This window comes from Ailuropoda melanoleuca, chromosome 13 (genome assembly GCF_002007445.2).
Source record: "Ailuropoda melanoleuca isolate Jingjing chromosome 13, ASM200744v2, whole genome shotgun sequence".
Taxonomy (NCBI): Eukaryota; Metazoa; Chordata; class Mammalia; order Carnivora; family Ursidae; genus Ailuropoda; species Ailuropoda melanoleuca.
The window spans coordinates 27,761,196-27,777,127 of record NC_048230.1 but is presented as its reverse complement, the minus strand read 5'-3'; the positions used below and the strand labels follow the sequence as shown (position 1 = coordinate 27,777,127).

The following is a 15,932-nucleotide window of genomic DNA, read 5'->3' as shown; positions in this document are numbered from 1 at the left end:
GCACGAGCAGGGGGAACAGCAGAGAGAGGGAGAAGCAGTCTCCCTCCTGAGCAGGGAGCCCAATGTGGGGCTCCATCCCAGGACCCTGGGACCATGACTCCAGCTGAAGGCAGATGCTTAACCAACTGAGCCACCCAGGTGCCCCTAAAGTAAAATCTTTAAAAAAATAAAAATAAAGATTTGGGGTGCCTAGGTGGCTCAGTTGGTTAAGCATCTGACTTTGGCTCAGGTCATGATTTCTGGGTCCTGGGACTGAGTCCCATGTCAGGCCCCACACTCAAGTGGCGAGTCTGCTTGTCCATTTCCCTCTGCCTTTCTCCCCACTCGTGCTCTGTCTCTCTCTAATAAAATATTTATATAAATAAAATAAAATAAAATAAAATAAAAAAGATTTTAAGTAATCTACACCCAACGTGGGGCTCGAACTCACAACCCTGAGATGAAGAGTTGTACGCTTGTACCAAGCCAGCCAGGTGCCCTGAAAGAACATGAAATTTAGTTGGGTCAAACTAGGTTGGAATGTGGGCCACGCTCCTCACTTCTGATGAGACTATGGATAATTTACCTAACATCTAATAAGGCTCAACTTCCTGATCTGTACAATGGGCAAAAAGACTGCAAGGGGATTAACTGAGCTAATTCCTAGCACAGAGTAATACCTGATCAGTGGTTGTGGACAGTAGGAGGATTTCCGTATTTGTTGTTGTTTTTATTTATTTATTTGACAGAGAGAGAGAGTGAGAGCACAAGTAGAGGGAGCAGCAGGCTTTCCGCCGAGCAGGGAGCCCGATGCGGGGCTCAATGCAGGGGCCGGGATCATGACCCGAGCCGAAGGCAGACGCTCATCCAACTGAGCCACCCAGGTACCCCTGGTTTTTTGGTTTGTGTCTCATTTTAACGATTTTATTTATTTATTTGAGAGAGAGCGTGTGTAAGCACGAGCAGGGGGAGGGGCAGAGAGAGAGGCAGACTGTCCCGCTGAGCAGGGAGCCCAACACAGGGCTCAATCCCAGGCCCCTGAGATCATGACCTGAGCCGAAGGTAGACACCTAACCCACTGAGCCCCCCAGGCGCCCGGGTTTCCGTACTTGTGAAACAGGATCGTGACGCCAGCTGGAGGAGAGCTGTAAGGCAGTTAAACAAACAGAATCTTCCAGTACCCGCACCTTGGATCACTCCTGCTGGTCCCCACACCCCCCGCATTTGTGGGTCAACACAGGGAGAGAGTCCACTTGGCTTTCAGCTAGCTTACACTGGCGGACATCGCTCTAAGAGCAGGTGTTCCCCGTCAGCCACCAACTCCCCTCCACAGAAGCCCTGGGCAGACACAGTACCGTCCACGTGCAGGATCCTCACTCCCCAGGAGCGGGCACTGGTCAGAAGACTGCTGCTGCTCCCGCCGCCTCCCCCGCTGCCGCTCTCCTGCAAAGACGGCGCCGTCAGGCAGGAGCAGGACTCCCCAAGGCCTGACTGGCTCCGGGTCACCCCTTGAAGAGAGGTTATGTTGTGGGAGAGTCTCCCCCAGGCCCCCCCCAAGACCCTGCTCTCCACGCGGGCAGACCGCTGCTCCAGCCACTTGTGACCAGGAAGCAACAGAAGCTTCTCAGAGAGCTGTCGGGAGGGCCTCTGTGAGCAAAGCTCTCAGCACACAGCAAGTACCCAGCAGACAGCAGCGACAGTCCCCTTCATCAAGCAGGAAGCTGTGCCCGCCTCAGGCTGTCCCTGCCCCGCTGCCCCAGTGCGGCAACACTGCCTTCCCCCGCCACAGCTCACACACCCTTCTCGACGTCACTCTACCCTCTTCTCTCACAAGATCGCCTTAACTCCTCCTCCCACTATGTAACTTGAATGGCTCTGGGTCTCCCAAAAGGGATAAACAGCTGCTTCTACAAGATGGACAAAGTCTGGCTTATGGGCAGCGCAGACACGTCCCCCAGCATCCCTCCAAGGCGCTCTTGTTAGCTCTGGAGATGGAAGGATCGGGAAGTCAGATCCAGGCTCTACCACTGCCACCCTGGGTGACTCTGGACAAACTGCTGAACTGCTCTGAGCTCTCCTTCTTCGTTCGTAAGAAGAAAGTCAGGACGATCCATCTCACAGGTCGTGCACTTTGTGGCAGTACGTCAGAAGACCCTCGGGAGAAAGGTTACATCCTCCCCTGTGCGGGAGACGTCCGCCTTCAGCCTGCCCCCCCCCCACCCGGGGCTCACCTGGTTTCTGATGGCCTTCTGCAGGAGCTCCTTCCCTCTGCTCGTAGGCACCTGCCAGGAAAAGAAGAGCCGTGAGGTGTGCTCTGGAGCCCGCCTGCACACAGACAGATGGTCCACGCAGGCGTCGATGAGGTCTCGGAGTCCTGTCCCTCGGGAGGCTGGGCACCGCGACAGCTGAGGAGCGACAGAATGAGAGCCTAGGGAACTTTCTGGAGTGAAGGCAAAGCCCCACACAATTCCGGGTCACCCACAGGTAGCTGCACCTTGGACCCAGGTGGAGAAGGGTGTTTCGAACGTACCCAAGGTCAAAGTGTCACCAGTGTTCTAAGACCTCTCTTTAGGAGTCTCCACACCCCCAGCAGAGAAGCCTGGGCCGATTTCAGCAAGCCCTCCCTGGTTTACAGAGGACCTTCCTATTGTTTTTGAACCTCCGACACCAAAGTCCCATAAAAAGTGAAATGTATCATAGAAGGAACAGCATGGGGATAATGAGTTGCTGAGGTTTTTAGATCCAGAGCTATGGCAAAATATTTTCAGTCCCTGGATTCAAATGAGAGATTAAATGAAACCAGATGAAACTAAAGCCAGAGATGGCCCACAGGGGCTCAGCGAGGCTTACTTCCTTCGTTCACAGAACACACCTTTCTGACCCAATGAGGATCTTACCGCGTCTGCAGGCTTCTGCGAAGGCCTGGTGTGGCCGCCCTTCAGAAGGGCCATGGACGGTGTCTGCCCTCTGACCTCGCTGGGGCTGGGGCGGCCTCTGGGGCTTGTCCCACTGCTCTCTGCCTTCGCCTCCCTGCGGCTGGACACGATGTAACTTACTTCTTTGCTCAGAAAACCCTCAATTACCTGAAACCAGATCACAGAGGTGGCTGCAAACCAAGAGGCAGAGGTAGAATCATCGATTCAGAGAGGCTGGGGAAGGCAGTCTTGGCTGCCAGAAGTTTCAGAATCAATGTCTTTAAATAGACCAAATGCTGTTCTGTACCGAGCCCCCAAGAAGACATCATCCTGAAACATAATAGCATTTATATAAATATAATACAGGTTTTTGTCTCCAGAGCTGCTGCTCCTGACCCAGCAGCAGAAGGCCACAGGCTTTGTTACTTGCCCAGGCTGAGCGTGCACAGAGCAAGAGCCCGCTCGCGGGGCCCGACAGCATCAGGAGGAGCTTAGTTAGGGTGGCTCAGTCGGTTAAGCTCAGGTCATGATCCTGGGGTCCTAGGATCAAGTCCTGTATCAGGCTCCCTGCTCAGTGAGGAGCCTGCTTCTCCCACTCCCACTGCTGCTCCCCCTGCTTGCGCCCTCACTCTCTCTCTCTCAAATAAATAAATAAAATCTTAAAAAAAAAAAACAACTTAAAAAGAGTAGCTCAGTTAGGCCACGGCTTTCCTGTGAACACACACCAGGGCACACAGACACTGCACCTGTGGTCTTAACGATGCTACCAGAAGGAGCAACGATATGAAACAAGAACGGGTCTGGCCATTACTCAGCTCCAGAGCTATCGGCTCACCCTGTCCGTAAGCGCCTCACAGGCACTGAGAGCGTCTGACTCATCTTTCTATCCCAAGGGCCCAAGGTGGTGCCTGAGACACAAGGACACTTAAGTCAATGGTGTAGGGAGTAGAAAGAGGGCCATAAGTGGGGCTGAGGTGGTGAATGCTTCCTGACTCTCTAGGGCAAAAGCCCTGCTTTGTAACCTGTGCCGATTTCCGGGGGGTAAACACTCCCACGGGGGCAGATTTCAAGCTACCAACATGACGTTCCTGAACGCGGAACTGGAAGGAGATGCTAACGGTTGGCTCTACCTCCAGCACACCACTGAAAATAAGGCTGGACGATGGCCTTCTAGAAAGGGCGACTGGATGGGAAACTTGGCACTGAACTTCAAAAAACAACAACAAGAACAACAATAACAACAAAGGTTTAGGTTCCTCAAAAAGCTTGAACGGGGTCAATCGCACGACGTGGCAATTCTGCTTCTAGGTATGCACCCCCAAGGAACTGGAAACAGGGACTTGACCAGATGCTTGTACACCCATGTTCACTGCCGCGTTATTTATAACAGCCAAAAAGCGGAAATAGCCCAAGTGACCAACAGATGAATGGGTGAGCAAACTGTGATGTATACATACAGTGAAATAGTGTTCAGCCATGACATGAAGTTCTGACATGGGCTACAACGTGGATGAGCCTGGAAAAGATTATGCTAAGTGAAATAAGCCAGACGCAAAAGAACAACTATTCGAGATTCCACTGATAGGAGGGCTCTAGAATAGGCAAGTTCAGAGAGACAGAAAGTAGCCGCGAGTGACAGGGCTTGCAGAAAAGGCAAGTGGGACGTTCTTGCTTACTGTTACAGAGGGTCCGTGTAGGGTGATACAAGTTGGGGAAACGGTGGTAAAGGTCGCCGAGGCACGTGAATATAATTCACGCAGAGAACTGTACACTTGCAAAAGATTAAAATGGCCCGTTTTATGCTATGTACATGTTTTACCACAACTAAAAAGAACCTTCAAAGGCATGGCTTGAATGAGTGTATCTACCTTCTGCAATATGGCAAAAACAGATGCTAGAGGGTGGGAGCAGGGCAAGGATTTTCCTGTATAAACGCGGTTCCAGGGCTGCACGCCCCTCCCACCCGTGTCCCCATTCCTCCGCAGGGTGCCTGCTGTGCCTCCCACCAGGAGGCAGGGCCCACTTTCTCACCGCCTTGAATCTGACTCCTTTGAACAATACAATGTAGGGAAAGATACCTCTAGAGGCCTTGTAGCTTCTCCCTTCACCTTCTTGGAAAGCTATACGAACCCCCTGTGTAAGCAGGCTGGTTCAGCTTACTGTATATACATATGATATTACATGTTCCTACAACAAATGTAAGAAGCGTCTCAAACGACACAAGAGAAGCCATATAGAGGCAGCCAGCACCAACTACCAGATGTGTAAGTGAGGCCAACTGTGGTCCTTCTAGCCCAGCTGACCCTCCACCCAAATGCAGCTGTAGGAGTGAGCCCTGATGACACCAGCAGAGAAACCGCCCAGCCAATCCATAGTGTCGTAAGAAATAAAAACTTTTTTTTTTTTAAAGAAATAGGGGCTCCATCATGTCCATGGCTATTAAGAAGCGCAGTTCTTTTTTTTTTTTTTTTAAGATTTTATTTATTTATTTGAGAAAGAGAGCAAGAGAATACACGCAGGGGGAGGGGCAGAGGGAGAGGGTGAAGCAGGCTCCCCACTGAGCAGGGAGCCAGACACAGGGCTTGATCCCAGGACCCTGGGATCATGACTTGAAACGAAGGCAGATGCTTAACCGACTGAGCTACTCAGGCACCCCAGAAATAAAAACTTTAAAAAAAACATTATTTTGTTTTAGAGAGAGAGAGAGAGAGAGAGAGAGAGACAGCACTTGCACACAAGTGGGCTGGGGCGGGGGACAGAGAGGGAGAGGGAGAGAGACTCGTAAGCAGGTTCCATGCCCAGCGTGGAGCACAACACAAGGCTCGACCTCACGACCCCGAGATCATGACCTGAGCTGAAATCAAGAGTTGGATGCTCAGGGTACCTGGGTGGCTGAGTCGGTTAAGTGAGATAGAGTCCCATGTCGGGTTCCCTGCTCAGCTGGGAGGCTGCTTCTCGCCCTCTCCTTCTGCCCCTCCCCCAGCTCACACTCACACATTTGTTCTCTCTCTCTCTAAAATAAATAAATCTTAGGGGCATTGGGGTGGCTCAGTCGGTGAAGCGTCTGCCTTCGGCTCAGGTCACATTCCCAGGGTGCTGGGGTCCAGCCCCACGTCGGGCTTCCTGCTCAGTGGGGAGTCTGCTTCTCCCTTTCCCTCTCCCTCTGCCTGTGTTCTCTCTCTCTCTGACAAATAAATAAATAAAATTCTAAAAAAAAAAAAACTTAAAAGAAAAAAAGAGTTGAACGCTCAACCAACTGAGCCACGTGGGCGGCTCAATAACTTGTTTTATGCCCCAGTTCTGGGGTGGTTTGTTTTTTTTTTTTTTTTAAAGATTTTATTTATTTATTTGACAGAGATAGAGAGACAGCCAGCGAGAGAGGGAACAAGCAGGGGGAGTGGGAGAGGAAGAAGCAGGCTCATAGCGGAGGAGCCTGATGTGGGGCTCGATCCCGCAACGCCGGGATCATGCCCTGAGCCGAAGGCAGACGCTTAACCGCTGTGCCACCCAGGCGCCCCTGGGGTGGTTTTTTACACAGCAAAGGCTAAATGATAGAACGGACTAAAAGTTCAAAAGGTAATCTGGTGCCAGTTTGAGCATATAATCGGTCCACTCCCCACTGCTGAGTTTCCATATCCCTGAGCTTCTGTTCCTTTGACAATCCTCTGCATTCCAAGCTTATTCAAGTCATCTCCCCAGCTGCCCGCCTCTTTGGGGCCAAGCACTATCATTCTGTTTTCTAAACAGAAGAGTTGCCCATGTCAGCCGCTTACTAAGAGTACTAAATGACCCACACATGCCTTAAAAATATTTTAAGGACCCAAACACAGCACATGCTTTTTACCCAGTTTTTCACCAGTGTTATTTAAGAGCTAAAATTTAGAAATAATCTCAATGTCTACAAGGTAACAATTAAGTAAATTAATAACCCACCCCCAAAAATATTATATTCTCATTATGAATAATGTTTATGAGGGACACTAATGATATGATAGGAAAGTGCTAATGTTTTAAGGTCATGGGCAAAAAGGTGGTAATCAAAAATGTATTCATGATCATAGCTACACAGAAAACAAGCATGAAAAAATAAAGGAATGGGGCACCTGGGTGGCTCTGTTGGTTCAGCGCCTGACTCTTGATTTCAGCTCAGGTCATGATCTCAGGGTGGGGAGATAGAGCCTGGTGTGGGGCTCTGCACTGGGCATGGAGTCTGCTCAAGATTCTCTCTCTCTGGGGTGCCTGGGTGGCACAGCGGTTAAGCGTCTGCCTTCGGCTCAGGGCGTGATCCTGGCGTTATGGGATCGAGCCCCACATCAGGCTCTTCTGCTATGAGCCTGCTTCTTCCTCTCCCGCTCCCCCTGCTTGTGTTCCCTCTCTTGCTGGCTGTCTCTATCGCTGTCGAATAAATAAATAAAATCTTTAAAAAAAAAAAAAAGATTCTCTCTCTCCCTCGCACTCTGTCCCTCCCCACTCTAAAAAAATAAAAAATAAAAATAAAACTTAGAAAAGGGAAAAAGAACAGAGACAGAAGTAGATGAATCCTGGGGTGCCTGGGTGGCACAGCGGTTAAGCGTCTGCCTTCGGCTCAGGGCATGATCCCGGCGTTGCGGGATCGAGCCCCACATCAGGCTCCTCCGCTATGAGCCTGCTTCTTCCTCTCCCACTCCCCCTGCTTGTGTTCCCTCTCTCACTGGCTGTCTCTATCTCTGTCAAATAAAGAAATAAAATCTTAAAAAAAAAAAAAAAGAAGTAGATGAATCCTTATCCAGGTTGGGAGTGTTGAGAAGAAATGGGGAGTGACTGACAATGGGTATGGGCGTCTTTTTTGGGGTGATGAAAATGTTCTAAAATGGACTGTGTATTCACACAGCTTGCATAGCTCTGTGAATACACTGAAAGACATTTAAAAAAAAAAAACATTTTACGTATTTGAGAGAGAAAGAGAGAGCACAGAAGGACAGGGATAGGGACAAGCAGACTTCCCGCTGAGTGGGAGCCTGATGTGGGGCTCGATCCCAGGACCCTGAGACCATGACCTGAGCTGAAGGCAGCTGCTTAACTGACTGAGCCACCCAGGCACCCCTCATTAAAAACCATTGAGTTGTATACTTTAAATGGGTGAACTGTATGGTATATGAATTACATCTCAATAAAGGTGTGAAAGAAAGAGAGAAAAGAGTCCAGAAGAAAATACATCAAAATGATGTTTTGCATTGGGAGCAGTTCTATGTTCTGCTAATGATTTCTAAATGAACAGGTTTCTAAAATGAACAGATAATATTTTTTCTTTTTTTTTTTTTTTTTTTTTAAAGATTTTATTTATTTATTAGACAGAGATAGAGACAGCCAGCGAGAAAGGGAACACAAGCAGGGGGAGTGGGAGAGGAAGAAGCAGGCTCACAGCAGAAGAGCCTGATGTGGGGCTCGATCCCAGAATGCCGGGATCACGCCCTGAGCCGAAGGCAGACGCCTAACCGCTGTGCCACCCAGGCGCCCCAGATAATATTTTTTCTAACTGGGAAAAATATTTTAACTTTATTTTTAAATCTTTATTTATTTATTTTAGAGAGAGTGAGAGCAAGAGAGATCACAGAGGGAGAGGGGAAAGCAGACTCGCCACTGAGCAGGAAGCCCGATGTGGGGCTCGATCCCAGCACCCTGAGATCATGACCCGAGCTGAAGGCAGATACTCAACTGACTGAGCCACCAGGCATCCCTAACTTTGTTTTAAAAAAGGATTTATAATTAAAATTGCTTTGGAAAATGTAGTCGTACCACTGAAAATACCTGGAAGTCACAGACATAATCCCTCTTCAGCTCCTGCCCTACAACCCACAAGAGCACAGGACATCACAGGTGAGAAGCAGGTTACGTACCCCACCCAGCTGCTGGATGGCCCCCGTCAAAAACTGGAGACTTTTGCCAGCAGGCAGATCCAGATAAAAGGACTTTCCAGAGAAGGGCTGCCTCCCTGCATCTGGTGAGCTCTTCCGGCATTTTTCCAGACAACTGGAAACTCCCAACTGAGTCCCTAGAAAAGAATGACAAAAGGAACAACGTGAGAAGCATGGGCTAAGAGCGTCTCGCGAGCCAAGCGATGCTCACCAACAGCCTCGGCTAGGCCCCGGGGCACGTAAAGATGAGTCAGACGCTAGTGTTCCCACCCTTGTGAAGCTCAGATGTGGAGAAACCACAATCCTCGTACATGGATGGCGGGAATGTAAAATGGTGCAGCCACTCGCAAAAACAATTTGGCAATTTCTCAAAACGCTAACCATTAAATTAACACATGACCCTGCAATTTCACTTCTAGGCATGTACCCAGGAAAAATGAAAGCATATGTCCAGATAAAAAGTTGTACAAGAAGGTTCATGGCAGCATGGTTCATTTAGCCAATAGGAAACAATTCACATATAATTAATATGGTAAGCGGAATGTGCTATATCCATTCAATGCAATTTTATTGGGCAATGAAAAAGACTGAGCCACTGACATATACCACAACCAGGATGAACGTCTAACACATGCTGAATTAGAAAAGTCAGATTCAGGGGCGCCTGGGTGGCACAGCGATTAAGCGTCTGCCTTCGGCTCAGGGCGTGATCCCGGCGTTATGGGATCGAGCCCCACATCAGGCTCCTCCCCTATGAGCCTGCTTCTTCCTCTCCCACTCCCCTTGCTTGTGTTCCCTCTCTCGCTGGCTGTCTCTATCTCTGTCTAATAAATAAATAAAATCTTTAAAAAAAAAAAAAAAAAAAAAAAGAAAAGTCAGATTCAAAAGACCACATATTATATGACTGCATTTATATGAAATGTCCAGAAAAGGAAAATATAGAGAGACAGAAATTAGGTCAGATCTGTGATCGCTTAAAGGCTGAGGGTGGGAGGAATAAGGAGTGACTGAAAATGGGCATGAGGTTCTTTTTGGGGTGCGTGTTAGCTGAATAACCCTGTAAATTAACTAAAAATCACTGAAAGCATACACTTACAACAAATGAATTTTATAGTATGTAAATTATATCTCAATAAAGCTAAAAAGAAACTCCCCAAACCCTCAGCAAATATAATCTTGAGAATTGTATATTTTATTTTATATAAATTTTACATTAAAGGAAAAAACTATGAACAAATATGGAATTCTGGTCAACGAAATGCACGCTGAACTATTTAGAGGGAAAGGTACTAACGTCTACAAATTACTTGAAATGTATCAAAAATGCAATGGATAAAAATCGATCATGATAAAATAAGTATACTAAAACATCAGTGATAAAACCTAAATGGTGTGCCTACACCCTCAGTGTGGAATTTTTTTTTTAAAGGATTGTATTTATTGATTTGACAGAGAGAGAAACAGTGAGAGAGAGAGAGTGAGTGGCGTGCGTGCACAAGCAGGCTTCCTGATGAGGAGGGAGCCCGATGCGGGATCATGACCCGAGCTGAAGGCAGGCGCTTAACCAACTGAGCCACCCAGACGCCCTTGGATCAGATATTTTTATAAATCTTCTGAAACTCTTCGATTCCATGAATTCCTGCATCGCTGCTATCTACTGTCAGACTCTCAGTTGGACCTACTCAGTTAAACTGGCTTGCCCTGGTGAGATGGTGTTTTTCTTTTTCTGAGTTCCATATCACTTATTTTCTGTCCTCGTAGTATTTTCAGCTTCATATTCTTGTTTACTCCTTCCGGGTAAACCTCTGGACTCCCCATTAGACTGGGAACCATTTAGGGATGAGATTTTGACTAACATATCAGTATCGTTCCCATAAAACCACAGCCTGCTGTCCTGTCCCCAGCTGGTGTCTGACCTTCATGCACTTGACTTCTGGTGCCCTCAACTTCCTTCCTTCCTTCTTCCTGAAAGTCCTAGGTACAGAGCCAGAAAATACTAGAAAGTCAGCTTGGCATTTCACAGAGAAGACTTCTGTTGTGAGTCCCTGCTTCTGCTTCTTACTAGCTGTGTAACCCTGGGCAAGTCACAATCTCTCTTAGTCTCCAAATCTCTCTCTTCACTTCTGAAATAGTGATAACAATTAGTACCCATCCCCCTTGGACAGTCCATATGGAGTAAACCAAATACTGCAAATTGTATCAGGTAATGGTATTGAGGGGGGGATATTCAAATACTTAACACACACTGACCACTCTGACTGGAGACTGGCCAGAAATATCTGATTTAGCCATACGAGGAATACCCACTCAATGTCAGCCCTGGTAGCCATTCTGGATCCCTCCCCAATAGCAACTTCTCCAGAGGGCTTGCTTGCTTTCTCTCTCTCTCCCTTCCTTCCTTCCTACTTTCCTTCCTTCCTTCCTTCCTAATTGTGAAGTTTAAATCATGTACAACATTGTATTAGTTTCAGGTGTATACCTAATTCCATACTTGTATAGAAAACTCACTTAGAATTAGTCCTTTTGACTTTAGTTCTAAACAAGATAATAAACACACAAGGCCCACTGATTTTTCTCCACAGAAACGAAACCTAGAGAAGCCACGGAAGTGAGGAGGAATGAGATGGATGCCAGACACTGGGGGCTGGGCGGACAGCAAACCCAGAACAGAAGGGTGCCAGGGCTTGAAGGTGGGTGACAGACTGGGGAGTGCTTTCTACTTGTGCTGTGTGGGTCACTGCCTGCCAGTGACCAGTGCCAGGTAAGCAGAGGCAGTAGGGTAAATCAAGGCAGTGCCGGAGCCCAGCTCAGGGTGGCGATGCACATGTGTATGAGAAACAGATAACAAGAGGCAAGGGGACCGTGAGCTGGCTGCATCTGAATGGACCTCCTTCCCTACCCCATCCATTTGGGGAGTTAGGTAATTACAACTCAAGGAGACAGCTCTTGACAACGAATAGCATAGGCACTGTGTGAATACTGGAAGGGCATAGACTGTTGCTGCAAACAGGGAGTGACTGAGCCCATGCTAGAACCAGGGGCTCTCCACCTAGCGGTCGTTTTCCTCTATGGCCCCACCCCCAGTCCCTACACGCAATGGAGGGGCAGATGACAGGGTCTAGGCTCTGGTATAGGTTGTCTAACTGTCATAAGTAATGGATCAGACAGAGAAAAGAGTTTTAAGGTATAATAAATCACTTCAAAAAAGGGAGAATACTGGAAATATAAAACAGGAACAGCAGGTAAAGACCTGGAGATAAATGACATGAAAAATACAATACTTAAAAAAACCCTCATATAATAAAAAGATAAATAATCCAACTGAAAAAAAGCAATGAGGGGCACCTGGCTGGCTCAGCTGGTGGACAGTGCAGCTCTTGATCTCAAGGTCGTGAGGTCAAGCCCCATGTTGGGCATATGCCTACTTAAAATAAAAAATACATTAATTTTAAAAAACAAAAGGGCGGGGGTGGTGCAGTTAGGTTAAGTGTCCTACTCTTTTTTTTTTTTTTTTTTAAAGATTTTATTTATTTGACAGAGAGTGAGACAGCCAGTGAGAGGGGGAACACAAGCAGGGGGAGTGGGAGAGGAAGAAGCATGCTCCCAGCAGAGGAGCCTAATGTGGGGCTCGATTCCATAACGCCAGGATCACGCCCTGAGCTGAAGGCAGACGCTTAACGACTGAGCCACCCAGGCGCCCCAAGTGTCCTACTCTTGATTTTGGCTCAGGTCATGATCTTAGGTTGTGAGATGGAGCCCTGAAACTGGCTGGGCATGGAGCCTGCTTAAGATTCTCTCTCTCTCTCTCTCTCCCTCTGCCCTACTATCCCCCTACCCCTTGACTGTTTTTGAAATGTTTGTGTTAAGTCTGAAATTATTATATTATTTAAAGATTTATTTATTTATTTGAGAAAGAGAGCATGAACGGGGTGGTGGGGGTGGTGGTGGCAGGAGATAATCTCAAGCAGACTCCCCACTAAGTGTGGAACCTGATGTGGGGCTCGATCTCATGACCCTGAGGTCATGACCTGAGCCAAAACCAAGAGTCAGACACGCAACCGACTGAGCTACCCAGACGCTGAAGTCTGAAATTATTTTAAAGTGAAGAATCAAAAAGAAAAAAACCACCATACTTATAACCCCCAGTGTGACAGTAGGAGGTGTAGCCCTTGGAAGGTAGTTAGGCTTAGGTGAGATCATGAGATAGAACCCCCCCTAATGGGGCTGGTGTCCTTATAAGAAGAGAGACCAGAGCTTTCGCTGTCTCCATCCATGACTGCGTAAAGAAGAGGTCATGTGAACACACAGTGAGACGGTAGCCATGTACAAGGCAGGAAGAAAGTCCTCACCAAGAACTGAATCTACCAGCACCTTGATCTTGGACTACCAGTCTCCAGTAATAGAAAAAATAAATGTCTGTGGTTTAAGCCACTCAGCCTATGCTGTTTTGTTATAGCAGCCTGAGCTATAAGACACCCACCAAAATTGCCAGGTTCCAGCCTGATTACCTACAATCAAGCCTACCACTGACAACCCCCTCTAATTGGCATTTTATTGCCTCGCTTTTAAGTAAAATGGGTACTCAAAGATCATCAGATATTTAAAGGAAGCTTCTAAAAAAAAAAAAAAGAAAAAAGAAAGGTTTTAACAAGAAATCTGACTACCAAACAAACAGAAAAAAGACCTTAGAGGAAACAGAGACGATACAGGAAAAGCAGAAGAAAACGAAAAAAACAAAACAAAACACAACACACGAATATTTCAGAGAGATAAAGGAAGGCACTGCCTTCCATAAACACATAGGCAACTATAGAAAAGGAAACTGCAGAAAAGAAAAACCTTTTAGGAACTGAGAAATCTGTTACAGAAATATATTTAATACAATGACTGGAGATTAAGTTGAAGAAACCCTCCAGAGAAGAGAACAAAAGACAAATAGATGGGGGCGCCTGGGTGGCACAGCGGTTAAGCGTCTGCCTTCGGCTCAGGGCATGATCCCGGCGTTATGGGATCGAGCCCCACATCAGGCTCCTCCGCTATGAACCTGCTTCTTCCTCTCCCACTCACCCTGCTTGTGTTCCCTCTCTCGCTGGCTGTCTCTATCTCTGTCGAATAAATAAATAAAATCTTAAAAAAAAAAGACAAATAGAAGGAAAGTAGGAGAGAAACACAAGAAAACCAAAGAATCAGTCCATGAGATCCAATATCTGAACAAAAAAAAGTTCCAGAAATAGAAAAGAAAGAAAACGGAGATGGAAAAGAAAGAAAAAAGGGGATGAATCTTACGGAAATAATGCTAACAACTTCCAGAATGAAAGAAAATGAGTTTCCAGACTGAAAGTCTCCACCAAGTGCCAGTTCCATGAATGAAAAAAGTCCCACATCAGGGCACACTGTCGAGAAATTCCAGGACATTAAGGAGAAAGAGGATTTTGGCTTCATTTCAGGCCCTATTAGAGACCAGGTAATTTAAAAGCCTTCCTAATATAAAATATCTAAAAATGCTGGCTAAAATATAAACACAAATCCCACCTAATTGCTAAGTTCACAAATTAAATAAAGAAGAGGACTCCGCAAATGCCCCGAATGATGAGAAAACTGAACACCACAGTGGTGAGAGCTAATGCTGACTGCCTTGAGGGAGTTTGTGGGCTTAAAAGAACAGGCTTTGTGGCTGATGAGCCAGACAGGCCCAGGAGATAAGGTCTTGCACCTGCCTCAAGGGGGGGAGTTAGAATTGAGAAATCCTGCATGAATCTAGGAGAAAAGGTAATCAGAAAATAATCTACCCACCAAAAGGGACGAAAGGAGAATACTGTCTATATTAGCCTGGGCTCTGCATGACAAAAGTCTTCTCTAAGAATTCATAACCACAGGCTTCGCAAGAATTTGGAATTCAAATTCACATCACTTATGTGGTCTAAGAACCCACTGCCACCACCACCAAACAGAGAGTTAAAGCAAAAAATAATCCCAGCTCAGAAAATCCCAAAAATTTGGCAAAAACATGTATAAATCTAAACAATAATCCTTTGGCATGCTTCCAATAATCAAATGCAAAGCAATTCTAGAGGTGCACAGCTTAGCTCAGGGTTCTGAGAATCTCCTCAGATAAAGCATCAGCGAACATTAACTCACCCTCCAACATTATAAAACACATGAAGGAAACAAACCACTGTGGGTAAGAATCAGTAGAAATAAGAGACAGCAAAATTAGATCCCTGAGAGCTTCAAATAGAATGATCAGATATAGACTACAAAATAATAAATTATTAAATGATTTCACTAAAATCAGTATTTAAAATGCTGAGAAAAAATGTCAACTTAGAATTTTATATCTGAACAATTATTCAAGAGTGAGGGCAAAATAAAGGCCTCTTTCTTTCTTTCTTTCTCTTTCCTTCCTTCCTTCCTTCCTCCTTCCCTCCCTCCCTCCCTCCCTCCCTTCCTTCCTTCCTTCTTTCTTTTGAGGTCGGGGAGAGATAGAGGGAGAGGGAGAAAATCCTAGGCAGAATCCATACCTAGCATGGAGCCTGACAGACACTGGGCTCGATCCCACAACCTTGAGATCATGACCTGAGCTGAAATCAAGAGTCAAGAATCAGGGGCGCCTGGGTGGCTCAGTCATTAAGTGTCTGCCTTTGGCTCAGGGCATGATCCCAGGGTCCTGGGATGGAGCCCCACATCAGGCTCCTCCACTATGAGCCTGCTTCTCCCTCTCCCACTCCCCCTGCTTGTGTTCCCTCTCTCGCTGGCTGTCTCTCTCTCTCTGTCAGATAAATAAATAATTAAAATCTTAAAAAAGAAAAAAAAGAGTCAAGAATCAGATGCTTCACTGACTGAGCCACCCTTCTTTCAACAAAGAAAACCGAGGCATTTTTCAAACAAAGAAAACCCATTTATTCCCAACCACTTCTTACTAAAGGACCTTGCAGAGGTGTACTTTGGGACGAAGGAAGCTAGACCCAGAAGGACTGAAATGCCAAAAATTTGGCAAAAATACGTATAAATCCAAACAATCACTGATTGTATAAAACAACAATAACAATGACTAATTGGCAAGTAAAAAAGACAATAATCACATTGTTGCTAGACGGCGGCAGGGGTGGTTCAGAGACAGACCAGTCCAGGCCCTTATCGTGTT

General features: G+C 46.7%; 1 protein-coding gene across 1 annotated transcript in view; it reads right to left on the bottom strand.

Annotated features, from left to right (window-relative positions):
• The window catches only part of DBF4B (DBF4 zinc finger B), a 34,184-nt gene that overhangs the window by 14,792 nt on the left and 3,460 nt on the right, over nucleotides 1-15,932 (bottom strand). The window contains exons 3-6 of the mRNA XM_034640457.1: nucleotides 8,771-8,925; nucleotides 2,877-3,062; nucleotides 2,211-2,384; nucleotides 1,335-1,422 (exon numbers count right to left, since the gene is read on the bottom strand). Coding sequence (XP_034496348.1) covers nucleotides 1,335-1,422; nucleotides 2,211-2,384; nucleotides 2,877-3,062; nucleotides 8,771-8,925 — 603 coding nt within the window. The remainder of the gene's footprint in view (nucleotides 1-1,334; nucleotides 1,423-2,210; nucleotides 2,385-2,876; nucleotides 3,063-8,770; nucleotides 8,926-15,932) is intronic.